At 37.3% G+C, this 26,890-nt stretch overlaps 1 protein-coding gene across 6 annotated transcripts in view; it reads right to left on the bottom strand.

Moving 5' to 3' along the window:
- The window catches only part of MYCBP2 (MYC binding protein 2), a 251,054-nt gene extending 224,455 nt beyond the window's left edge, over positions 1–26,599 (bottom strand). For all 6 annotated transcript variants that reach the window (XM_081045566.1, XM_081045567.1, XM_081045571.1 and 3 more), the window contains exons 1-2: positions 25,985–26,599; positions 1,641–1,716 (exon numbers count right to left, since the gene is read on the bottom strand). In XM_081045566.1, the coding sequence (XP_080901692.1) occupies positions 1,641–1,716; positions 25,985–26,286 (378 nt within the window). In that variant the 5' untranslated portion in view covers positions 26,287–26,599. The remainder of the gene's footprint in view (positions 1–1,640; positions 1,717–25,984) is intronic.
- Between the last annotated feature and the right edge of the window lie 291 nt (positions 26,600–26,890).

The raw sequence follows: 26,890 nt of genomic DNA, 5'->3' as shown, positions 1-26,890 counted from the left end.
ACAGACAAATGTAAATTAAAACAAAGTGAGATATATATACACCCATCAAACTTGCTAGAATAAAAAATAGTGACAACACCAAGTGCTAGTGAGGATATAGAGAAACTGGATCTTTCATACATTGTTCATGGGAATGTAAAATGATACTGCCACTCTGGAAAAAATATGGCAATTTCTTACAAAATTAAACATGTACTTACAGCACAATCCAGCAATTGCACTCCAATTGCACTCCATATATATACTAAAGAAATGAAAACTTATGTTCATACAAAAAACCAACACATGGATATTCATAGAAGATTTATTCAAAATAAATAACCAACAATGGAAACATTTCAGATGTTCTTTAATGGATGAATGGTTAAACAAATGGTGGTATATCGCTATCTTGGAATGCTTACTCAGCAATAAAATGATACAAACTATTGCTATACGCAACAACTTGGATGAATCTCAAGGGAATGATGCTGAGCAGAAAAAGCCACCCAAAACATTACATATTGCATGTTTTCGTTTTTATACCGTTCTTTTTTTTTTAAGTATATGTGTGTGTGTGTATTTTTTTTAATTAAAGTTTATTGGTGTGACAATTGTTAGTCAAGTTACATAGATTTTAGGTGTACAATAATGTAATATATCATCTATATATCACGGTGTTCACCAGCCAAGTCAGTTCTCCTTCCATCACCACATATTTGATCCCCCTTACCCTCATCTACCACCCCCTTCCCCCTTCCTCTCTGGTAACCACTAAACTATCGTCTGTGTTCATGAGTTTTGTTCCTTCATTTGTTTGTCTTGTTCTTTTGTTGTTTTCAGTTTTATATATCACATTATCAGTGAAATCACATGGTTCTCTACTTTTTCTGTCTGACTTAATTCGCTTAGCACTATAATAATCTCAAGATCCATCCATGTTGTCGCAAATGGCACTATTTCATCTTTTCTTATGGCAGAATAGTATTCTTTAATCAAAAGTGGAGCTGCTCAGAAATCATAGTTATGGCTTCTTTTTTCCTCCTGTCTAGGCTTCTTAGCACTTGTTCAAGAGACTCTTTTATAGAAAGTGGAATCTGGTCCTTGAAATTGTTTAAGAAAAAACTAGACTGATTTTATAGTAAAAATTTATTAGGTAGAAAATGAGATCCTTGATTTCTAAGGTCCCACCTAATTCAAATATTCTACATTGCATTTTCTTTTGCACAGCCAGCCACAGTCAATAGAAGCTCAGAACAATACAGATGTACCAAGATTCTCCCTAATTCATATCACATGCATGCTGATGATGAGCCCAAGTCCAAGTCCACACTCACAAGGCAATTTCACTCAGTTTCTAGACAGTCAGAGTGAATAAAAAGATAAATGGGTATGTTCTCCCAAAGGACTGATCAAAGATAATAAGAATAAATGATAAACAATCTTTAATATCCAGATATAACTTCCAGGCTACTGGTCAAGAAATGTCCAAATGAAACTAAACAGTATAACCAAATAATAAGGAGCTTCTAAAAAATTACTTTGGCTCACAGAAACGAAACGGTTTGCTAATTATACTCATACCTTTTTAATCTTGGCATTTTGATTCAAATTACTATATCAAAAAGTCCTTACTCCCTATAAATTGCCAGCAGTTTTACCTTGCTTCTGGTCTTCACTTTTGATTTGCTTTTCTGTTTTCTTTTCAACTTCTTCTTGTTTAAAATTTTCTTATTTCTAAAAATGTAAAAAAAAAAAAAATAGAAGAAAAGAATTATGAAAGTTCATATTAGGGCATACAGTTATTAAAAATAGGTACTTCCAAAGTAGACATTTGAATATTTATCCTACAAACTTCCTATGAAATAATATACTCTAGATGTACATATCAGATACTACCATATAATGTAGCTATTGAGATAACACAATACTGTACTGTAAGAAATCAACATTAAATGATAAAAAAATCAATTGTGCAAATACTTTTATAAAATTAAAAATTTTTAAAGGTATCAAATGAAGGTTTTTAAACTTTATTCAACCGTGGAGATGGTAATAAATACCAACTATGATCTCTTCCCAGAAAAATCTGCTCTTTGTAGTAGTAAGGGCGACAGTGTAACAAAGGTCAGGAGTCCATTTTTACTAAATTGTTATATGAAAACCCCAACTCATATACTTCTCATATCCAGCAGCCAGTTTTTTCATTACTTCACAGCCCTAAGACCAAACCATTATTTAAGCAAAAGGAAGCACCTAAATGACTTTGAGAAAGAGAAAAAACATGTGACAAAAAATGAGAATTATAGTGAAAGAAACAAGAGTCAGGGAAAACACTATTTTATTTTCATTTCATTTAATAATTGTTTAATGTCTGCCATGCTGAGGTGCACACTGCTGGTACTACAGATAACTGGATGAAAACGACAATTCATGCCCTCAAGTAGCTCAGAGACTTGGATATAAAGCATTGTTGAATGAGTTAGCAGGAGGATGCGACCGATATATTAACGACAAAGACAGAAAAAGGTAAAGGGGTGTAAAGAAAGAGAAAGAGGAGAAGGGCGGAGCAAGAGACTAGATGCTCTACAGAGGTCAAGTCCCTAACACTTGGTAACTAACTCAGTGGAAGCTGTGACCAAAAAAAGGCTAGCTCACTTGGAGGTAGAGATGCCATTCTCCAAAACAAGGAAGGGGAATAATTAGTTTGTGAAAGGAAAAAAATGGGTTCAATTTTGAAGATGTTTGAGTTCAAGATAAATAAAATGTCAACAAGATAGATGTGAACAAGCAGATGAAAATTTTATTCTGGACATTTCCTTCAGCTTCACTCCCTAAACCAAAATAATCACAAAATCTTGTCGATTATGTTTCATAAATAGTTCTTGAATCTGTCTACATCATCTCTATTTCTGTGACGCTAATAATCCAAGTTACCACCTTCTGACTGGATCACTGCAAAAGCTTCTTAACTCATTTCTGCACTTTCACATTTGCCTTTCTTCAATCCATTCTTCACATAACACAAGTCTCCTTTTTTTAAAAAACTTTTATTTATTTTAAATGTGCTTTTCCAGGACCCAAGAGCTCCAAGTAGTTGTTTCAATCTAGCTGTGGAGGGCACAGCTCACACTGGTCCATGCGGGGATCGAACCAGCAACCCTGATGTTACGAGCATCACGCTCAAACCAACTGAGCTAACCGGCCACCCCCCAAGCCAACTTTTTAAAATAGGAATCTAAATAGGCAATTCCCCCACTTCAAACTCTTAGTACCTTCTCAATTCTCTTAGGATGAGAGCACTGCCATCATTTAAAAGATCCTCTACCAAGATCTGACCTCTGCCAGTCTTTGCTGCCTCATTTTATACCCGTCTGCAACTTGTTCATCATACTGCAGCCACAAGGACATCCTTTCAAGTGTTTGAACCTGCTAAGCTCTTTAGGAGCTTTCACAAAGGTTCTTCCTCTGCCTGGAATTCTCTCCCTCATCGTCTCCTGCTAACCACTATTCATCTTTGATGTCCCAGTATAAGCGTCACTTATGCAGGAATGTCCCAGACTAGGTTAGTTTCCCTAATATCCACTCTAATTTCATGTATACTTCTGTTTCATGTGTAATCTAAACTGTAATTAGGTATGGGATTACTTGTTTCATGCACCATTCCCTCACCAAGCTGTATGCTCCAAGAATGCAGAGGCCATGCCTTCCTTGTTCACTGTTCTAACGTCTTTGCCCAGAAAAGAGCCTGGAAAAGGTACTCAATACTATTTTGAGAAAAAGAGAAAGTCGGAGGAAGAAGAGACAAAAGGCAGAAAAGAAGGAAGTTCACAGCTATAGCTACAAGTCTTACTCAGAGAAAAACAAGCAGAGGACCAAGGATAGATGAATAGATACACCAATACATTAAAGGATATCTAGCCAAAAATGTCTATTAACGAATTACCCCAGGATTATTTTAGCAGATTTTGGTGCAAAAGTGGTAATGGAAACCATGTATGTGGATGAGATTTCCTCCGAATAGTATGGTCCAGAAGTAAAGAGAAAGAGAGTGGTCAATAGTTACCAAATGCTACACATGAACAGATATACCTGCTTACACAATCTATTCAACTATGAGTAATGTGAGAGCATGAAGAAGAATGTCTATTTCAACTCTGTACTTTCAGCACCTGCGTCAGTGTCTGACGTACCACGGATGTTCAAGAAATATTGGGTAAATAAATTCATGAAAGGCAATGAGTATTTCTCATATATGGCTTAGGAAACTCACCTCCCTTTATACTAAAGTTTACTTGAGTGAAATCAGTTATTTGAGCAACAGGAGTATGTAACTGCTAAAAGGTTTGCCCCTTTATACAACTTAAGAAAAACATCAAGGTTCACTCAAAACCAAACTTCAGAGAAATAGAATACACAAATCCAAATTAAGATGAATTTTCTGAAGGCTAGTTATCATGGACTTAAATTTTCACAAGTATAAACCAATACTTTTGTCTGCTTTGTTTAATATCCTTCTTTAAAGTTCAAATGACTTTATATGCATTCCTAATATTCCTAAAATACTTATTTCTCCATATTTGGCATTTAATTAGTTATAACATTTTAAATGAATCTGAACCCACCATTCCTTGAATACAGATCAGTTAAAGAATCAGCTTTCCCCAAATCACCACAAGTTGATTTTACTGTGTTTTTTGTTGATTTGGCTAGTTTTAGAAGTAGAGGGTTGTCAAATACAGCCGGCAATAAGTTAAAAATTATATGAAGAAACTTTATATTCAACATTAGGAAAAAATGCTATTTGTTAGTAATAGAACATCCCATCATCTGACTTCATTTGAGAACTAAACTTAAATAAACTTTTCATAATATCTGAAGACAGATAAAAGAAAAACTCCAGAAACCAGCCTTATACATCAATAATTCATGTTGGAATTTCTGATGATTTAGGACTTCAAATCCTTTATCAAACAGGAGCTTAACAAAGAATGTCTGGAATTGATCATATAAAATTTTTAGTCTTTTCACAAAAAGAACCCCATACCCATGAGATTTGAAAGAATTATGGGGGGTAATAAAAGGCAAAAGCTATTAATGTGCTTTAAATATTTATTTTAAAATATTTACTTTAAAAATTCCAAACAAGAAATATTCTTAATAGCTACCATTGTTTAAGGAAAACCAAATATTTCTGCAATATGAGAATAAATTTTGCAAGTTGTTAGATGATATAGATCATTAGTTTCTCTATCAGCTTATTACCAAGTCTGTTTTCTAACAAAACAAAATTTAGTCATAATTTTATTTGAAAACCTCTCTCACTCTGAATGTTTCTTCATTTGTAAAGTAACAAGATTAAAGAGATTATCTCGGAGGTTCCTTTTAACTCTAAAATGCTAGAATTTTAGTAAGTCCAAATTCAAAGAACTTCAGGAATAAGAGGATTTCAATCCTTTGTTTAATTTCCCTTAGTAATGAGATAAGTCCTGAATCTATGGTCTAAGGCAAGACTAGGCCATTTTTGTTTTGTTTCTCTGTAAAGGACCAAACACTAAATATTTCACGCTTTGCAGGCCATAGGATCTCTGCTGCAACTACCCAACCGTCACAGCAAACCAGCAGCCACAGACAACACATCAACAGATGAGTGTGGCTGTATTACAATAAAACTTTATTTCTGGACATGGAAATTTGAGTTTCATATGATCTTCACGTGCCACAAAACATTTTTCTTCTTTTTTTTTTTAACTTTTTAGAAATCTAAAAACCTTTTTAAAAATCTAAAAACCATTCTTAGTTTACAGGCCACACGAAAACCAGAATTGTGCCGATGTGGTCTGGGGACCATAGTTTGAGTTTGCTAACTCCTAGTTTAGAGCACGCTCATATCAGAAAGAAAAAAAATATATAACTATTAGTATGCAACACAGATAAAACTACTTAAAACATCACTATGCTTATACAAATAAGCACTCTAAAATTATCTGCCTTTTCTCTTTGCAAAGATAAACTCCTGACCTCTGACTTCCACTTCCCTAAAGTAAGATACTAGAGAGGAGCAAGCCACTGCTCTCCCTTCAAAAACTAGACTAACGTAAGAAAGCTTCGGAAGCAATTAAGTAGTAGATAAACTACAAATGGGGTGGAAGCGCACTTCCAAAGTGAGCCCAGACCACGGGCATTTTCTTCCATGGGGGCCTCTGCAGAGTTCAGGTACAAGTGAAGACTGAGCTTGGCTTAAACAGAGGAACTCTACTAAAGGAAACCGGAAACCACTGATGCTTTTAGATGTCTGCAGGAGTTGGAATGAAAGACTGGAATCTAGAAAAGCCCCAAATATGTGGCCAGTGTTCCCCATGGTGCATCTGTGTAGTGATAGGGCACTGAAGAAGGATAGGGAGGCTAGGCCAACAGGTCAGGGTGGATTTCCCAGTCTCCAGTATTGGTTTAGAAGACAGAATTCCAGTAGAGGGAGAAGTCCTTAATCCCTGATTGGACTGAAATGGTCAACACCTCATCCTACTTGTCTAACAGCAAACAGCAAAGCTCTCTGGAAGAAAGTAACATCATATGGAAAAAATGCTGTCCTTTTACACACCATGTTAGGTACACAATAAACATATTAAGAGACAGCAACAAATTAAGGTGACACATAATCAAGAGAAAACCACACAATTAGGCAAACTCAAGATAACCCAGATATTGAAGTGAGGAGGCAAGAACTTGAAGTAGATACAATGATGAAAAAAAAATAGATGAAATGACATAATTTTCAATAGAATCTATTAGGTTGGTGCAAAATTAATTGCAGTTTAAAAGGTTAAAAATAATTGTAAAAACCACAATTATGTTTGCACCAACCTAATATTTAAAAAAAAGCCAAGTGGATTTTCTGAAAAATAAATACCTGAAATTAATAACTTGTCAGATGATTTTAAGAGGAGAACAGACCAGAGGAAAACAGAATCCATGGTCTTGCTGTTAGGCCAAGAGAAAATTCCTAAACTCCAAGCACAGAGAACAGAATGGGATGAACAAAACAGAGAATATGAGATGTGAGACACAAATGGTCTCATAGTCATGTATTTGTAATCTAAGACAGAGAAAAAAAGAATGGAACAAAAGCAATATGTGAAGAGATAATTAATACAATTTTATAAAAGTGAGGAAAGACAGCTCTGAGATTCAAGAAACTCAGGGAACTCTCAAGTAGTAAAATGCAAAGAAAACCATAATTAGGCAAACCAAAAGCTAGGTATGGTCAAACTGCGGAAACAAAAGATAAAGAGAAAATGTTAAAAGCAGCCAGAGCAAAAAGATACACTCAGAGGAACAACAATAAGATTGATTACTTCCATTCTTTGAATTGAAAAGTGCTGAGGACAAAAAAAAAAAAAAACCACCTAGCAACCCAGAATTATACACCTATCAAAAATATCCTTTAAAAATGAAGACAAAAATAGAGATATTTTTACACCCACAAAAACTGACATAATTCATTGTCAATACACCAATACTACAAGAAATACAAAACGAAAGTCTTCCTTTAATAATTACTATGTCAAAATTTTAAATAAAAGGACATAGACTAAAATGGAAAAGGACTAGAGAAGCTATATCTTGTAGATACTTACTGGCCTCCCCAAAAAAGCTGGTGTGGCCATAGTGATACTTGATAAAGTAATTTTTAAGGCTAGAAGTATTATTAGAGATGAGTAAAGCATTTCATAATGCTAAAAGGGTCAATTCAAAAGAAAATATAACAGTCCTAAATTTGAACGCATCTATTAATAACACAGCTTCAAAATATATGAAGCAAAATTGGGAGTATAAGAGAAAAGACACTCATAAAAAAATCAGATTTTAGCATCTCTTCTAATTGATAAAATAAGGAGAGGACAAAATAGCATGGACATAGTAAAAATTTTAAAGTAATTAATCAACATGACCTAATTGGCATACATAGAAAAACACATCCAACAACTGTGGAATGCACATTCTTTTTTAATGCATATAGAATACTTACCAATACAGACAATATGTTGGACCACAGACAGAGTCTCAACAAATTTCCAAGTACTGTGATTATAGAAAAATTAAACTAGAGATCAACAGAAAGAAAACTAAAAAATTCCCAAATGTCGGGAAATCTATAACAACAGATTTCTAAATAAATTATGGGTCAAAGAGCTATAGAAAGTTACAATGGAAATTAAAAAATATTTTCAATTAAATGAAAATGAAATATGATATATCAAAACTTGTGGAACGCATCCTAAGTAGTGCTTTGGGGAAATATATAGCATTTTGCATATGTATAAATGCATATAATGAAAAAAGAAAGTTTGAAAGTAAATGATATAGGCTTACAACTTAAGAAAAAAATTGCAAATTAAATGTAAAGGATGTAAAAAAATGTAAAGGTTGTAAAAAGAGGAAAATACAAAATAAGAGCAGATATCAATGAAATAGAGAGCAGACATTCAACAGAAAAAAATCAAGGAGCCAAAATTGGTTCTCTGAAAAGATTAATAAATGTAATAAACATCTAACAAGATTGGCCAGGAAAAAAATAAAACTGCAAATTATCCATATGAGAAATAAGAAAGGAGATACCACTACAGATCTACCCATAAATTTCCAACTTAAATAAGATAGACAAATTCCTTCAAAAATGTAACTTGCCAACACCTAACAAGGAAAAAAAATACAATATCTGAATAGACATATCTGTTAAAGAAACTGAATCTTTAATCAAAACCTTCCCACAAAGAAAACTCTAGACCTACTGACTTTGCCAGTGAATTCCTTCAAACATTTAAAAAATTTGCTAGCACATTCTTCCAAACAATACCAATCTTAGACTGACTCATCCAGAGAATATAAAAAGAAGAAACATTTCCCAAATCACTTTATGAGGCTAGCATAACTGATATCAAAATCTGAAAAAGATATTTCAAAGTAAGAAAATTTCAGGCCACTATTTCCCATGAATATAGAAGCAAAAATACTACATAGCCAAAAAGTGGAAACCCAAATGTTCATCAGTCAATGAATGGGTAAACAAAATGTGACACATCCACGTAATGAAATATTACATACTCTGCCATAAAAAGAAATGAGGTAGACACATGCTACAATATGGATGAACCCTGAAAACATTACGTCAAAAAAAAAAGCCACCAAAGTCACAAACTGTATGATTCCTTTTATATGAAATGTTCAAATATTTTACGGTGGCCAAGACAAGGAAACAACCAAAGTGTCCTTCGAAGATGTGGTATATATACACAATGGAATACTACTCTGCTGTAAGAAAAGATGAAATAGTGTCATTTGAGACAACATGGATAGATATTGAGATTATTATGCTAGACGAAATAACTCAGACAGAAAAAGTTGAGAACCACATGATTTCCTGATATGTGGAATATAAAACTGAAAGCAACAAAGAAACAAGACAAACAAATCACTAAACAAAAACTCATAGACATAGACAATAGTTTAGCGGTTACCAGACGGTAAGAGTCCGGGAAAAGGGGCTCTAGAAGAGAGTAAACGGGGTCAAACGATGGGAGGAGAACTGACTGTGGTGAACACACACTGTGAGATATAGATGATGTATCACAGAATTGTACACCTGAAATCTATGTAACTTTACTAACAATTGTCACCTCAATAAACTTTAATTAAAAAAGAAAGAAAATAACAAAATAAGGGAGGAATATGATCATTTCAACAGAAGCAGAAAAAGTATTTTACAAAACTCAACATCTATTTGTGATGATGTATCTCAATAACGTAGGAAAAATTTCTTAATCTGATAGACTATCTACAATAAAATCTATAGCTAACATTATACTTAATTATACTTAAAATGTTAATGATGAAAAATTAAATACTTCCACTAAGTATGGGATAAAACCATTAAGGACTTATACTATCACCACTTCTTTTTTACTGTAGTAAGTCAAGTAAAAGAAATACAAGTCATAATGGTTGAAAAGAAAAAGTAAAACTCTTTTATTTGTAGATAACATAACTATATTTATGGAAAATGCAAAACATCCCACAAATAAGGAATTAATAAATGAATTATCAACTAAATACAACACTAATTTTTAAAAAATCAACTACTTTGTAAAAAACCGTATGTAAACTGAAGCCGGACCATCAGCTCTAATGTGTCTTTTTGGAGCAAAAATTAATATAAGACCTGGTCTTATGGTATATTATTGTATTATATAAGACTGGGTATTATATCATAATATATTATATTATATTATATTCATTATATTATACATTACATTATATTATATTATATTATATTACATTATATTATATTAACTATATTATATTATATTATGTATTAGATTATATTATTAGATTATATAAAACCGGGTCTTATAGTAAAATAAGACCAGGTCTTACATTAATTTTTGCTCCAAAAGATGCACTAGAGCCGACTGTCTGGCTAGGTCTAATTTTCGGAGAAAAATGGTATTGAGAATTCATAAACATCATCAGAATGCTTGTCTAGAGCCAGCTATTGTTCTCTGACAACAAAGGTATATCCACCATGAAAATCGACAACCTCTTCTTAGTCACTGCAATGCCCCCAACCACCCATTTAGCTCATGACAGATAATCTGACCCTCTACTCACATGCTAAAATGGAGACACCATCACGAACATATTCCCTTTAATTTCTTAACGAACTTTGATCTCTACAAGGCCTTACTCCATTAATTAACCCCATTCTCCCTTTTTTGTTCATCATTCCTACTGTTTCCCTCAGTCTGCCAAGTTAAAAAGAGTACAGAATTTACAGGCAAACGGCCTAAGTTCAAATGCACATTCTGTCCTTTATTAGCTCTGTAATCTTGGGAAAGTTACTTAACTTCTCTGTGCCTCAGTTGTTTCATCTGTAAAACAGGATAAAAGAGTACCTCTCCCATTATGAGGTGCTTAAAGTTATGCTAGGTATTTAGTAAGAGCTAAAGAAATTGTATTTTTTATTATTACTGTGTTGAAGTACAAGTGTCTGCCTTGGTTTGGATTTCCCCAGAAGCAGACTTGATTCAAGTCCAATAAGTTGTTTTGAGAGGCGATTCAGGAAAAACATGGATAGGGGGAATCAGAAGTGAGATAGGGAAGGGAAGGCAGGCAAGAAAGAGTGCATTATTAAGCCCGTTATCTTAAGATGGGCAGCTAGAGCACAGCCCTACTGGAGAACTCATGCAGGTGGTATAGAAGATGGCTCAGTCACCCCAACTGAAGGATGAGAAAAATGAGGTATTTATCGACCGTTTCCTCATCTATCACCGGTTGAAGGCCTTTCTGAAGACATTAACTCTCTGGCTTTTCTGATTTGCTCTACACACAGTGTGTCTCTGCGGCCAGTAAGAAGGTTCTCAGGCAGAAAGTCAAAGATGTAAGTAGACAGTGGGGAGATAAATGCCAAAGACATATGGGTAGAACACTAAGAACAGCTACTACAGCGTCTCATCCAAAAGATGAAATCATTCTTTGTTTCCTTCTTTCCCTCTTTTCCTTTAATCGCTAATTTCTAAATACTCCCTTCTTCATCTACCATCAATTCACTTTCCTACTGAAATGTGACTTCTCCTTGCCGTCTGGCAAAAAGGTAGGAGCAAGTGGGTGTTAGTTCATTATGATCCCTTACTGCCAACTTCAAGTTGATGTCTCAGACTCCTGTTCAGCTGACCTACAGAAAAAGGGGCAGTTTGTAAGTGACAGTACATTCATGACGAGCTTGTGAACAGACTGAACATAATCTACTTGAGACAGGATTGAAACTCCCAACAGACTTTGCAAAATACACGTCTAGGGAAAGGTTTTACCTACAAATCACAGACCAGGAAGTCAAAAAAATTTAGGTAACAATTAAATCACAGAACTGACTGAAAGAACGAAGAAAGAATATTTAAAGAAAAGGGTACCCAGAATGGACTCCTGAAAAACTAGTTCTTTCTCCCTTACTATCTAGAGCAGAGGTGTCCAAACTGCGGCCCATGGGCCATCTGCGGCCCAAGATCCATTGTTAACTGGCCCACAGCAAATTCCAAAACTATATTTAGTTTACTTAAATAAAACCAGGTGATGCAATATGTACTTCAGCTCGAGTGAATGGCCCGGCTGTTTGTGTCTTTTACCACATATGGCCCTTGGTGAAAACCGGTGAAAAAAGTTTGGACACCCCTGATCTAGAGGAAAGGCATTATTTCTATACTTGAAATCCAGTTAGCTGCTAGACCTAACATTCTTCCTTCATCCTTCTAACACCAAACGTGTCTCAAATCCATTCTATTTCATGTGTTCCTACTGCCTTTTCTCGGGTTGCATTACCATACGTCAAAACTACTGCAATTGATTCTTTAATGGCAGCCCTGCTTTTTATCCTCTACAACGATACTAGAGATACACTACTGTTCAAATAAAGCAAAAGCTGAAACAGAATAATAACCTGGTCCTAACATAGCTTTCTAGTCTTTTCTCTCACACTCTTATGTTTATTTCCCCAGTTCCCCACACTTTAGTTATTGCCAATACTTGTGTTTTACACTTCCTTTGATTTTACCCCAGAATTCACAATGTATTATAGCTCCAGCAACTACCACTGCCCATCTCAGGAGTCAGCAAACTACATCCTGTAGTCCAAATCTAGCCTGCCACCTATTTCTTTTTTTTTAAATTTAACTTTATTGGGGAATATTGGGGAACAGTGTGTTTCTCCAGGGCCCACCAGCTCTAAGTCTCTGTCCTTCAATCTAGTTGTGGAGGGCGCAGCTTGGTTCCAAGTCTAGTCACCATTTTTTCAATCTTAGTTGCAGGGAGCGCAGCCCACCATCCCATGAGGGAATTGAACCCGCAACCTCATTTATTGAGAGTTCGTGCTCTAACCAACTGAATAATCCGGCCGCCCCTCTGGAAGCTCAGGCCGCCCCTCTGGAAGCTCAGCGGCAGCTCCTTGCCTTCAATGTGGAGGGCGCAGCTTGGTTCCAAGTCTAGTCACCATTTTTTCAATCTTAGTTGCAGGGAGCGCAGCCCACCATCCCATGAGGGAATTGAACCCGCAACCTCGTTATTGAGAGTTCGTGCTCTAACCAACTGAGTAATCCGGCCGCCCCTCTGGAAGCTCAGTGGCAGCTCCTTGCTTTCAATGTGGAGGGCGCAGCTCACTGGCCCATGTGGGAATAGAGCCAGCATCCCTGTTGTTCAGAGCTCGCGCTCTAACCAACTGAGCCATCAGGCCACCCCTAGCCTGCCACCTATTTTTGTAAATACATTACATTGGCACACAGCCATGCTCATCTGTTTACATATTGTCTATGGCCGCTTTTAAGCTGCAACAACAGAGGTGAACAGTTGCAACAGAGACCATACTGCCTGCAAAGCCTAAAGTATTTACTATCTGGCTCTTCACAAAGTAAGTTTGCTGAGGCCTCACCCGTATCAAGCAGTCTCATATGTGTATAACTGGATTCCCAGAAGGAAATAAGAGGCTGGTTTGAGATAATATTAGAGGAAATAAAAGCCAAATGTGCAAATTAAATAAAAATCACACAGATCTAAGAAGTTCAATGAACCCCAAGCATGGGATACACACACACACACACACACACACACACAAAATATATTTAGGCACAGTATAGTCAAATTATCAAAAATCAAAGAGAAAGAGAAAAATCTTAAAAGCAGCCAGAGAAAAAAATTTGGTTATAGTATGATGGCATCAACCCAAGTACAGCCTATGTTTCCCACTGTTTACAATTTAAAAATGTGGACAAAATACAAAAGGAAAGAAAGAGAGGGTAATGAGGGGAGGATGGGAGGGGGGGGAAGGAGGAGAGAAGGAGGAGAAGGGAGGGAGAAAAGAGTGGGAGGAAGAAAGGGAGAGAGGGTAGGAGGGAGGGAGGAAATGACTTGAGGACTCTGGGAAGCAAACAGAAGCAGATTGCGGAGGAGAGTCAAACTTAGAAAAGTGAGCTTCCCAGCGCTTTTTCCCCTCCTTTCCTTAACAGCTTTGTCCCAAGGCCAGGAGGCCATCACTTCATACAGAGCAATAACTCAGAAATTAAAACTCCAAGAGAAACCCTATTTTCTGACCACAGGAATTGGGGAAAGGAGCTCCTGCCTGCTAGAGAATGTGAAAGGAATCCTGGAATGGAGACAGGGATTCTCTAATTGTCTATAAACCGACACAAGTTTTGCACTACTTTGGGGCTGTACAGGTATGGGACAGACCTGTACCAACATAGCAAAGGCTCTGAGAACTGAACTGAAATTTGAACCATCACTCACAGAAGGCAAGAGTAAATTTGCCATCTGAACTTAAATGGGTTGATAGTCTGCTAAAAGAAACAATAAAAATTCACATTCTCCAGAGAATTATAAGCCCCAGAGTTTACAAAACATAACGTTCACAATGTCCAAAATAAAGTTCAAAATTATCACAATGCAAAAAGCAAGAAAAATGTGATCAATTTCAAGGAAAGAAACAATTAACAGGTGGCAACCCTGAGATGATCCAGATATAACTATCCAACAACACTTTTAAAGCAACTACTACAAATATCTATCAAGTAAAGGCAAACACACTTGAGCTGAATGGAAAAAAGTTCTCAGAAGACAAATTATTTAAAAATCGAACTAAATGTAAATTTTGAAACTGAATAATACAATATGTGAAATTAAAAAATTCACTAGATGGCCTCTATAAGAGAATGGTGACGACAGAGAAAAAATTCTATAAACTTGAAAATGGATCAATAAGAATGATCCAATCTGAAGAACAAGACAAAAAAGATTGACAGAAGGAAAAATGAACAATCAGAGACTTATGAGACAATCTCAAAAGTTTTACCGTATTATCAATGGAATCTTGGAAGTAAAAAAGAAAGTAGGACAGAGTATTTTACAAAACAATGGCAGAAAGCATCCCAAATTTGGTGGAAGATAAATTTCCAGGTTCAAGAAGCTCAGCATTCTCCAAAGAAAAATAAAACTCAAAGAAAATAATGACTAGACACATCAAATCAAACTGCTGAAAACCAAAAACAAAGAAAATATTCTTGAAAGCAGATAGAGAAAAATGACATACTACACAGAGGGGAATAAGATTCAAATTACCAAAAGCTTCTCATCAAAAGTCATAATGGTAAAAAGACAGTGAATTATATTCCCCAAACTATTTCACATCCCCGTGACTATATTGTGACTAATAATTTTTACTTTCTAATTCCTTCACCTTCTCCCCCATCCCCACCCCCCTCCCATCTAGCAACCATCAGGATTTTTTCCCTATCTCTCTGAATCTATTTGTTTCATCTGTTCATTTATTCTGTTCTTTAGATTCCACATATAAATGAAATCATATGGTATTTGTCTTTCTCAGTTTGACTTATTTTACTTACAATATTCTATAATCAACAATGTTATAAAGATTATGCAGGGTGCCAGACAGGCACTGGACTTATCAGGGGGATCACGTCATAGACTGTGTAGATGTCTGACCACTATGCTGTGCACCTGCAGCTGAAACTGAATAATACTGAATGTTAACTATAATTAAATATACATATGTGTGTGTGTGTGTATATATATATGTGTGTGTGTATATATATATATATATATGTGTGTGTATATATATATATGTGTGTATATATATATATATATATATATACGTATATATATATATACATCTACATATATATGGTCATGGGATGTGGAGTGCAGCATAGGGAATACAGTCAATGGTATTGTAACAGCTATATACGATGTCAGAGGGTAGTGCATGGAGAGGGGCTATCACTTTATGAGGGGTATAAAAAGCTAACTATTACATTGCTTTGTATACCTGAAACTGATTTGAAAAAAAACAAATGCTGAAAGGAAACAAATGTCTACTCAGAATTCTATGTCCATCTAAAATATCCTTTAGGAATGAAAGCAAAATAAAGACATTCTCAGATGAAGAAAAATAGAGTTTATCCCCAGCAGACTGCTCTATAAGAAATGCTAAAGTAAGTACTTTAGGCTGAAAGGAAATGTATTATTTCAGGAATGAAGAACAGAAATAATAAATATATAGGTAAACATAAAATGCTACTTTTTTCCTTTAAGTTCTTTAAAACATATAGGACTGTTGACAGCACAAACTATAATACTGCATGTCAAGGTTTGCAAAGTATGCAGCCATAACGCATATACTGTGTTTCCCCGAAAATAAGACCTAGCCGGACAATGAGCTCTAATGCGTCTTTTGGAGCAAAAATTAATGTAAGACCTGGTATTATATTATATTATACCCAGTATTACATTATATTATATTATACCTGGTATTCTATTCTATTATACCTGGTCTTGTATTAATTTTTGCTCCAAAAGAAGCATTAGAACTGACTGGCCGGCTAAGTCTTATTTTCAGGGAAACACGGTAACAACTATAATATAAATTTTGTGTGGGGTCTGGGCAGGGGTGCGGGGGGAGTCGCAGAGGGAAAGAAAAGATCTATATGATTGCACGGTTTCTCTATTTTTAAATGAAGCAGTAAACAGTAACTCTAAGTAGATTGTAAAAGATTAGGCGTATATTGTAATCCTTAGCACATTCATTAAAAAACAAAAAGATAAAGCCAAAAAGGCCAACAGATATATTAAGATGGAATACTAAAATATAATCCAAAAGGAGGTAGAAAAATAAGAAGAGACAAATGAAAAACAAAAAGGAAAACAGAAGACAATATAATGGTAGACCTAAAGCCAAAGACATCAATATTTAATTACATTAAATATGAATGGTCTAAACTCTCCAAATAAAGGGCAAAGATTGACTAAGTAAACAAAAAACAACAAACAAACAAACAAGCACCAGCAGAATTCTACACATGCTGTCCAAAGGCGAGAAACTTTAAAAATAAAATTGCAGATAAAGCTAATAAGTAAATGTATGGGAAAAAATTTACCATGCAAACAATAAGCTGAAGAAGGCTGAAGAGGCTATTTTGACATCAAATAAAATAAGTTCAAGACAAAGAGTATTACTGCAGATAAAGAGACATGTGTCATAATTAATTTTTTTAAATTCACAGGAAGTTTTAACAATTTTAAATGTATATGTACCTAACAGCAGAGCCCCAAAGTATATGAAGCAAAACTGACAAAATTAATGGGACAAATGCAAACCCACAGTTAGAATGGAATATTTTTAATACCCTTCTCCCAGCAACTGTTGGGACTATATAAAAAATTATTACATACGTAAAAGATCCAAATAACATTCTCAAAAGATCAAAATAACACTGTTAACTACTGACAATTAAAAAACTCTACATGCAAAAATGGCAGAACACACATTCTTTTCAAGTGCACATGGTACAATCAATCACAAAGGCAGAACACATCCTGGGAGATAAAGCAAATTTCAATAAATTTAAAAAATTAGAAAATCAAACAACATGTGCATTATAAATTACAATAACATATTAGAGAAACCTCAATATCTGAAGTTTAAATAAAATAATTTTAAACAATGCACAGATCAAAGCTGAAATAACAAGGAAAATTAGAAAATAAACTAAATGACAAAGAATACAGAATATCAAAATTTGTGGGATAAAACTAAAGAAATGTTTAGATAAAAATTCATAGCTTTAAATACTTACGTTAGAAGACAAGAAAAATCGACAATCAATGATCTAAGATTCTACTTTAAGAAACTAGGAAAAATAGCAAAGCTAACTAAAAGCAAGCAGAATTAAATTATAATGAGAGAAAGTTAATGAAATAAAAAACAGATCAATAGAGAAAGTTAACAAAGCCAAAAGTTGGTTTTTTGAACTTAAAAATAAAACTGACAAATTTCTAGCCAGGCTGATCAAGGACAAAAGAGAAAACACCATCACAAGGAATGAAAAAGAAATGATCATCACAGATCCCACACACATTTCAAAGAATAAGAAAAAAATGTTATGAACAACGTCATGCCAAAAATTTCAACAATTTAGATGAAATGATGAAATGGGCAAACCTCTCAAAAAAAAAAAAACACAAGTTGCCAAAATTGGCATGAGAAGTAACAAAAAAATCTGACTATCCTTATATCTATTAAAGTAACTGAATTTGTCAAAAGCTTCCCTAAAAGGAAATTCCAGGACCAGATGGTACCCCTGGTGAATTCTATTAAATATTCAAGAAAAAAACAATAAGACCAATCTCATGCAAACCTTTTAAAAATACAGGAGAAGGGATCATGTCCAACTTGTCACATAAAACAAGGATAATTGTAATACCCAAATCTGACAAAGACATTAACAGCAACAACAGAAGGTTACAGACCAGTATCTTTCATGAATATACACCCCAAAATTCTTAACAAAATATTAGCAAATCAAATTTAACAATATACCATATATGAGGAGATTTTTTCCCAGGAATGCAAGGTTGACTTAACATTCAAAAACTAATTAATTTTTTTCTTTTATTCTCTTAATATATGATCATTTCAATAAATGCAGAAAAATCATTTGACAAAAGTCAAAACACACTTGGGATTAAAAAAAAAGTGTCAGCAAAGTAGGAATAGTAAATAACTTCCTCAAACTAGCAAAGGCCATCAAAATACCTATGGCTACTATCATACTTAATACTGAAAGACTGAAAGATTAATTTGTAATTGTTTCCCCCTCAGATTAGGAACAAGGAAGAATGCAAGTTTTACTCCTTCTATTCAGTATTACTATGGAAGTTCTTGTCATTAAAATAAATGTGGGGGGAAAGTAAGGGTAACTGGACATCAGAAAGAATGATAGTATGATTATATAGAACATCCCAGAGAATCTACAAAACACCGATTATAATTAATCCACAGCACCTATTACAATCCACCTATTACACTAGTAAGATCGACTTGCTTCTAATAAAGCTCGTCCATAATTCTGGTTAGTCTCATTTCCTAGAGAAACTTTCCAGAGGAAGTAAAGCAGGACAAACCACAGTCCTCCCCACCCTGACCCAGGCCCCACTAGTTTCAGATAATCTCAAGGCCAAAATTATAGTCACAACCTCTTTTCTGTTAGCCATTCTAGATTCCCTTCATCTTTGCTAGCCTTTTTGCTGGTCCAGGTGACTGATCTTGTGATCAGTCACAAGATCAGGGTGGTCAGTCACAAGATCAGGGTGATCAGTCACGAGAACTGGGTGGTCATCAGGCCTTTCTCATGTTCATTTACCATCAAAACTGGACAAGGAAGTATGAAGAGACACCTAGCAGCTTACCTGTGTGCCAAATTCCCAAGCTCCACTGGAGAGCAGCAGCCCTATCTCCTCCAGATAATTAGGTACATTTGCCCTGTCAAAATGGCGACTCCTTTCCTTGGAAAAGGAGGGCCAAGTCCCAGCAGTAGCTGTGCCTTAACGTGTAACAGGACTTGTACAATGTCTTCTGTTGGAATGATTCCCTTCTAAGAACCAGGACGTTTTAATCCCTGGTGCGCAGAGCTACAGGGACGGGAAGCATAAGTTCCCTAGGGGATCACTGACAGTGATGCTAAGCGGAGCCACTACCATTTGCATGTGTCCTTCCCACTGGGAACACGGACATCCTGGAGGATGGCACCTCATCCTTGCAGGGTATCCTGTCCAAACTCCAGGTTTTCATCATCAGTTGTGCCATCAAAAGACTGTTTTACTGCTCTATCAGATCAAAAGCTTCTGGGTGGGGTGGTACATGATGGGAAAGATGGATCCCATACGTCCTCCTTTGCTATAAAATGGGTCTCTTAGTTTTTGAAAAGATGTTATGTGGGACCTTGTGCTGGGGGATCAAACACTCTTCAAGAATCAGTGTGTGTGTGTGTGTGTGTGTGTGTGTGTGTGCACGCGCGCACATGCACAAGCACATACATGAAGTCCCTTTCCTCCCTTAGCAGGCCCAGCACCTCCCAAAAGGTTTTAACAACCTAACTCTAATTATTGGTTTGGTGATAGCCAGTAGGGCAGAGGAGAATAGACGGGGGTAGTAGGAACAGCTCAAGGGAATTTGAGCTTTCAAGGTTTTTAAATCCATCAACTCAGATGTTCCGTCCTAAGAATCAGTGTCCCCATTCATTTCTAACCAGAGCACTGACACTGGCATAGCAGAGCTGCTGAGAATTCAACCCACCCAGGAGCTCTGCTACAGAATTCTTACCATTACCTGCACAAAAACTGTGCTTTCTCCTGTCTCACCTCTTGCTCTTGTTTTTGCACCAGCTCAGAAAACCATCCCTTTGTCATAATAGACTATGCTTTCTTAGTGATTTCATTTAACACTTTTATCAGTACCTGCTTTTGTACCTTTCATCTCCCGCAACCCGACAATAAACTGAAGTGTACAAACTTTGTCTTATACATCTTTATTGGGCCGATGGTTATGCCAAGGAGTAATCCCTGGGCTTCTGTTAGATTGACTGACTACTTAACCTCTTATGACCAAAATCGCAGGCATCTGAAGGATGTGCTCAAATCCCATTTCTAATGACAAAGAGATAAAGAAGCTGAAGGAACTAAGTGGGTTTAGCTTAGAGAAGGAAAGCAATCCCCCCTTTCACCACAATCTCCTCTATTGTTTCTACGAGCACTGTTCTTCCACCACTTCAACCCAGATACCCTGACCCTCATTATCTCCCAATCTCTCAGTTCCCTTCCCGCATCACTTTCCTTTTTACCATATGGTTAATTGTGTCACCAAAAACCTTCCTTCACTTTCTTTTTCTTTGACCTTCAATCACACTTCAACTTTGAATCAACTCAACCAGCAATTTTTTCCATTTCTCTTTGGAGTGGAAAAACATACAATATCATGCTGATTGGAATTTTAAATTTGTAGCTTTAATAATAAGTGATAGCAACAGCAGCAGCTAACTTTAATGAGCACTTACCATGTACAGGCGCAATATCCTTTCAATAACCCGATAAGGTTATAAGCACAGAAAGAGACAAAGGAATACTAATCAGCTTGCCCAACTTAGGACAGAAAAAGGTAGAACTGAGATTTGAACTAAGGCACTCATTCTGCCTCTAGAGCAGATTTAGCCACTGGGCTCCACTTCTTTCCAAGTGCAACGTTATACTGCCATGCACACACAGAACTGATCAAATATTCCTTTATTCATTTTCTATCAATCCCTTTCCCCGAGTGAATGTTCCAATTGTGATTGGTTCATTCATACAAAAATGTATTTATTCAGTCACTGACTAAATGAAATAGTTATCTCCGCAGTTAAAATAAGAGCAAGACATGATCCTTGCCTTCTCTTTAAGTCCCCAAACTCCATCGCCCCCTCACTCTCAGCAGAAATCAATAACTAATATTTAATAGCACTTAACGTGCCAACACTTTACATATATAGATTCATTCTCCATTCTACATATAAGAAAATTGAGGCATAAACAAAATCAAAATAAATAAGTGGGGCTACAACAAACTAAAAAGCTTCTGCACAGCAAGGAAAACCATCAACAAAATGCAAAGGCAGCCTACAGAATGGGAGAGAATATTTGCAAGTATATCTGATAAGGAGTTAATATCTGAAATATTATATACATAATATTATGCACACACAACACACACATACATACACACACTCATTCAACTCAATAACAAAAAAACAAACAATCCAATTAAAAAATTCCAAAGAAAATATACAAATGGCCAACAGGTATATGAAAAGGTGCACAACATCATTAATCACCAGGGAAATGAAAATGAAAACCACACAGTGAGCTATCACTTCATACCTATTAGAATGGCTATTATCAAAAAACACAAGATAACAAGTGTTAGTGCGGATGTGGAGAAAAGGGAACCCTTGTGCACTGTTGGTGGGAATGTAAATTGGTGCAGCCACTATGAAAAAGAGTATGGAGGATCCCCAAAAAACTGGAATAACACATGATCCAGCAATTCTACTTCTGGGTATTTATCCAAATACCCAAATGAAAACACAACATCTACCCTACTCCCTACCCCATGTTCTCTGCAGCATTATTTATAAAAGCCAAGACATGGAAGCGACCTAAGTGCCAATGGATGGATGAATGGATAAAGAAAATGTGGTGTACATATGTACAATGGGATATTATTTAGCCATAAAAAGAAGGAAATCTTACCATTTGCAACATCATTGATAGATCTTGAGGGAATGAAATAAGTCAGACAGAGATAAAATACCCTACGACCTTACTTAAATGTGAAATCTAAAAAACAAACTCATAGATACAGAGAACAGATGAGCAGAAGAGGAGGTTGGGCAAAACGGATGAAGATGGTCCAAAGGTACAAACCTCCACTTACAAAATAAGGAAGACACAGGGATGCGATGTACAGCATGGTGACTATAGTTAATAATACAGTATTGTATGTCTGAAAGTGCTGAGAGTAAATCTTTAAAGTTTTCATCACAAGAAAAAAAATTGTAATTATTTGTGCTGATGGATGTTAACTAGACTTACTGTAGTGACCATTTCACAACATACACAAAAATAAAATGACCATGTTGTACACCTGAAACTAATGTTATATGCCAATTATATCTCAATTTTAAAAAGTGAGGCACAGAACTTATGTAACACACCCAACATCACACAGCTAAAAAGTAGCAGAGCCTAGATTTAAACCAGTGGAACTTCAGAGTCCAAGCTCTTAACCAATTCACTAGAATGTCATCAAAGTCATGAACTCCATTAGACTTGAATCCCTCAACTTCTCTACTGTACACCTAAAACACAACCCATGCTAATTAATTCATTCAACACTGACTGATAACTAACTCACCTTTTGTTCCTTGAACATAACAAGAGTGTTCCCACCCCTGAGCCTTTACAATTCCCTAAGAGACTCTTCCTCTAGACCTGCCTTCCCATCATTCTGATTCAACTTAAATGTCAATTCCCAAAGAGACCTGTCCTGACCACCCTACCTAAAATAGCCCCCCCACTACAAATCGTCTATCACATGATATTGGTTTTATTTTCTTCATAGTTACTTGTCATTATCTGATATTATCAGTTGTTTATTTCTCCCAACCAGTGTAAGTTCCAAAAGAGTAGAGACCTTGTCTATCGTGTTCTGCACTTAAAACAGTGCGTAGCTTACAGTGGGCACTTGATATTTACCAAATGGATGCCAAATATTGTGCTAGCTATTTCAATTACCAAAATAAATAAGATATGATTCTCATTCTCAATAAATTCCTAGTCTTATATTTATAAATACTTACCTCCTCCCTTTGCATGTTAAAAGAAGACTAGTTCCTAACTTTTCTCAATGGCTAACCTTTACACCTGTCACCTTGAACCTGTCCCTAAAATCTCCCTTTGTCTTCTCCCCATCAATTATCCCCCTCTCACTTCTTTAATTTCTCCTTCTCCACTTACTGAATGTTTCCTACCCACCTCTCTGTACTTGAATATCCTTCCCTCAGCCCTGCTTAACATCTCCCACTGAGTCCTCACCACATCTCTCTACTGTGACCACTTCCTCAAAAGTCATCAGTGACCTGGAAAGTGTTCTCACTTTCTTCAGCATTTAACAACGCTGAGGACTTTCAATCTACTTTCTTAGGACCAGAGGCGCGACTATCCAATCCCATGGTTCTCTTAACATTTTTATCTTTTTTTCAGTTTCCTTCACTGTTTCCTTTTTCTCATACTTTTAAACTTGATGCTCGCTAAAGCTTCATCTTCTAGTCTTGCTCCATTATCTGTCTTTGAAAGATCACATCTGCTCCCCTAACTCAGCTACGGCCCCTGTACAACTAATAATCTTCATTCAGAACCTAAACCCTAGCTCCACTGTCCCATCACATTTAATAAGAAATACGATTGAATTCTTAAGCAAATTTTCAATAAGGAATAGTTGCAGGCTAAGACTTAGAAAAAATAATTTAAATGAGAATTAAAATTCATGTCCTAAAGAAGCAGTAGACAGCAATATTATACAACTTAAGGCCGGTTTCCATAAGTACCTCTTCAAATACTTGAACTAATTCATTAATTTTAATTGGCAGCTTGTAAACATGGGCCAAAAACTAAAAATCAGCCCCAACTTTTATATACGTGGTTAATCTATAATAATTTTGCCTAAAACTGTTAATATAATTCTAGATACACAGAAATAATATTACTACACTAGTAGTAAAAAGTTAAAATGGAAATATACCAGTCACAAATACTGCATAACTCTGGAAACAACATACAAAGTATTAATAAATTCAAATTCTTTGTAAAGATGTACCTACAGTACCATGATTTAGAGACTCACAACTCATAATTATAGCTAATTACCAGAGCAAACTGTCTAATGAGGTTTTGTGCTATTTTTTAAAACATGAGGAAGAAACAGACCTCTGTCATTGTGGCCTTCAGCTTAGATAGCAAAAGGCAGTTATACACATTTATATCCATATGATTAAACTACTCATGTGCCCAATCCTGAATTACAGACATGAGGAGACTGGTTTACCCAGAAAAACTGTGAACAAAGCTCCACCTTCACCACTCTCTCTAAGAGATAAGAGCCACAATACATACTGGTAAAATACCAAATACCTGACTTACAGCCTACCCTCTTTCGCTAATAGAGGAAAATGACAGCTGGTTATTACCTAACAAACTGCATTCAGTAAATACAATAAACGCTGTAACATTTAACAAAATCCTACTATGCTTTCCCCATTTCCCCATGTATTTTAAGAAGCTGTGAGAAAAAAGATGATGCCAATTCCCAATTATCACTGTCAAAGCCAAGCTGGTGAAACAAGTCAGTCACCATCCTTCGAGGTGTGTGGCATGTAAGGGCATGGACACACACACACACACACACACAATAGAAGAGCACTTAGCAAAAAGACACCCATATATTAAGAAAAAGAAAATGAAAGTGATTTATCATCTCCTACATCAAAGAAGCTGAAGGTGTAGTGAGCCTAGGAAGAGATCCAGGAGCTACTCAAATTTTCTAGTTGGTGGCAGTTGAACACTATACTGCTGTCATATTTTGAAGTTCTTCAGTATTCCCCTTTTCCCCACAAAACCCCCTGTCCTCTAGAACCTATAAGCGACAGAGGAAATAGAACACAAGATGAAGGGAAATGGCTGATGGAACATCAGAACACAAGAGCAATTGCAATGGCATTTCTAGAAGACTAAGGGTCCAGTTATCAAAATACAACTCTAAAAATACGTATCAGACACCTTTCACATCCACATAAATTTCCATCTGCCTCCCTTTTTTCTCTTAAATTGAAACCCCATGCCTATCAGACAGCCTGATGGAAAAAAAATATATGTGTGTGTGTGTGTGTGTGTGTGTGTGCGCGCGTATACGTATATACGTATATGAATGACACTATCTTTAACCTACACCATTGCTCCCTTAAGTGAAAGGCAGATTTTTTAAGGGCGGTGGAAAGGGGAGGATGGAATGTCATGGGGGTTCGGGGGGGCGGGGGGGGGTGAAAAATACGTGCAAACACAATTGCGGCAGAGACTGGAAACGCCACTTCCCCGAGCACTCTTGCAAATTCTCTTCTCGCATTACCCTCTCTAACCCACCATCCGTTCCTCCTCCTTCCTCAACAATACACACACGTGTCAGGACGACCAGAACCATAAACCTTTTCTAACATCACACGCTACCCTCCCACCGTCACTAACCGCCCCCCAACACACACACACACACACACACACACACACACACACACATTTAGAGCAGAAACTGCTGCCACCGCACCCTCCTCTCTCAGTACGAGCTTCTACCATTCAGCATCAAGCGCTTGCTGGACGACAGCTCAGTAAGTACGTACACACACACACACACGCACACACACACACACGCACACACGCGCGCACACACGCACGCACACGCGAGCGCGCGCAGACGCGCACGGGCGCACGCACAAGCCCCATGTGGCGCAGGGAAGGGCACCCGGAGACGCACCTGGAGGCCGAGTGTCCAGCGCTGCCGCCCCCCTGGTCCCTGTCACTGAGCGCGGCGGTGTAAATCCTCCGGTAGCGGTCGGCCAGGGCCCGGCCTGACAGCAGCAGCTGGTAGTGACCCCGACAGTCCGCGCTCGGCAGCCCCAGCCCCAGCCCCGCGGCAGCCACGGAGCCCTCGGGAACCGGCATGAACAGCGCCCCCGGCGCCGGGGAGGCAGAGATGGTGGCGGCTGGGAAGAAGCCGTCCCCGCCGGGCCCCGAGGAGGCGGCGGCGGGGGAGGCAGTCGCTGCGCACATCATCATCCTCGCCGCCGCCACGACTGCCTCGTCCCCACGGGCCGGGCAGGCAGACACGCGCGCGCACACACAGCCCTTTTCCAACGACGACGGCTCCGGCGGTGGCCTCTCGCTCCCGCAGCAGGGAGACTACAAAGACAGCGATCTCCTCCTCCTTCTCTTCCTCCTCCCCCCCGCACCGCCCTCGCCGCTACTGGGGCCGCTCATCTAACCCCGCCACCTCCGGAGTGTGAGGAGGAGGCGGTGCCGCCGCTGCCGCCGCCGCCGCCGCCGCTGCCACCGCCGGAGCTGCCCGCAATGGGAAGCTGCCGGCCGCACTGGGCATGCGCCACGCCTCGCACATGCTCAGTCACTCCAGCCCGTTTCCCTCCCTACCCCCTCTCGGCCACCACTCCCTCAGCCCCGGGCTGGAGCCTTACAGACTCTGAAAGAAATCCACTTGTCCGGATTTTACTAGCAGCTTGAGGAAGAGTAAGGAAAGTGTCAACTACAGGCTTTGGGCTTCAGGTAACGGGTTCCCTTCAGGTGGGAGAACTGGGACCTAAAAAAAAAAAAAAAAAAAGAGGGAATGTGCCCACCGACTGAGAATGAGCGTTACATACTCCTGTTC

The sequence above is a fragment of the Rhinolophus hipposideros genome (genome assembly GCF_964194185.1).
Source record: "Rhinolophus hipposideros genome assembly, chromosome: 4".
NCBI classification, from domain to species: domain Eukaryota; kingdom Metazoa; phylum Chordata; class Mammalia; order Chiroptera; family Rhinolophidae; genus Rhinolophus; species Rhinolophus hipposideros.
Note: the sequence above shows the minus strand (reverse complement) of the source record. Positions and strands in the feature narration are given on the sequence as shown.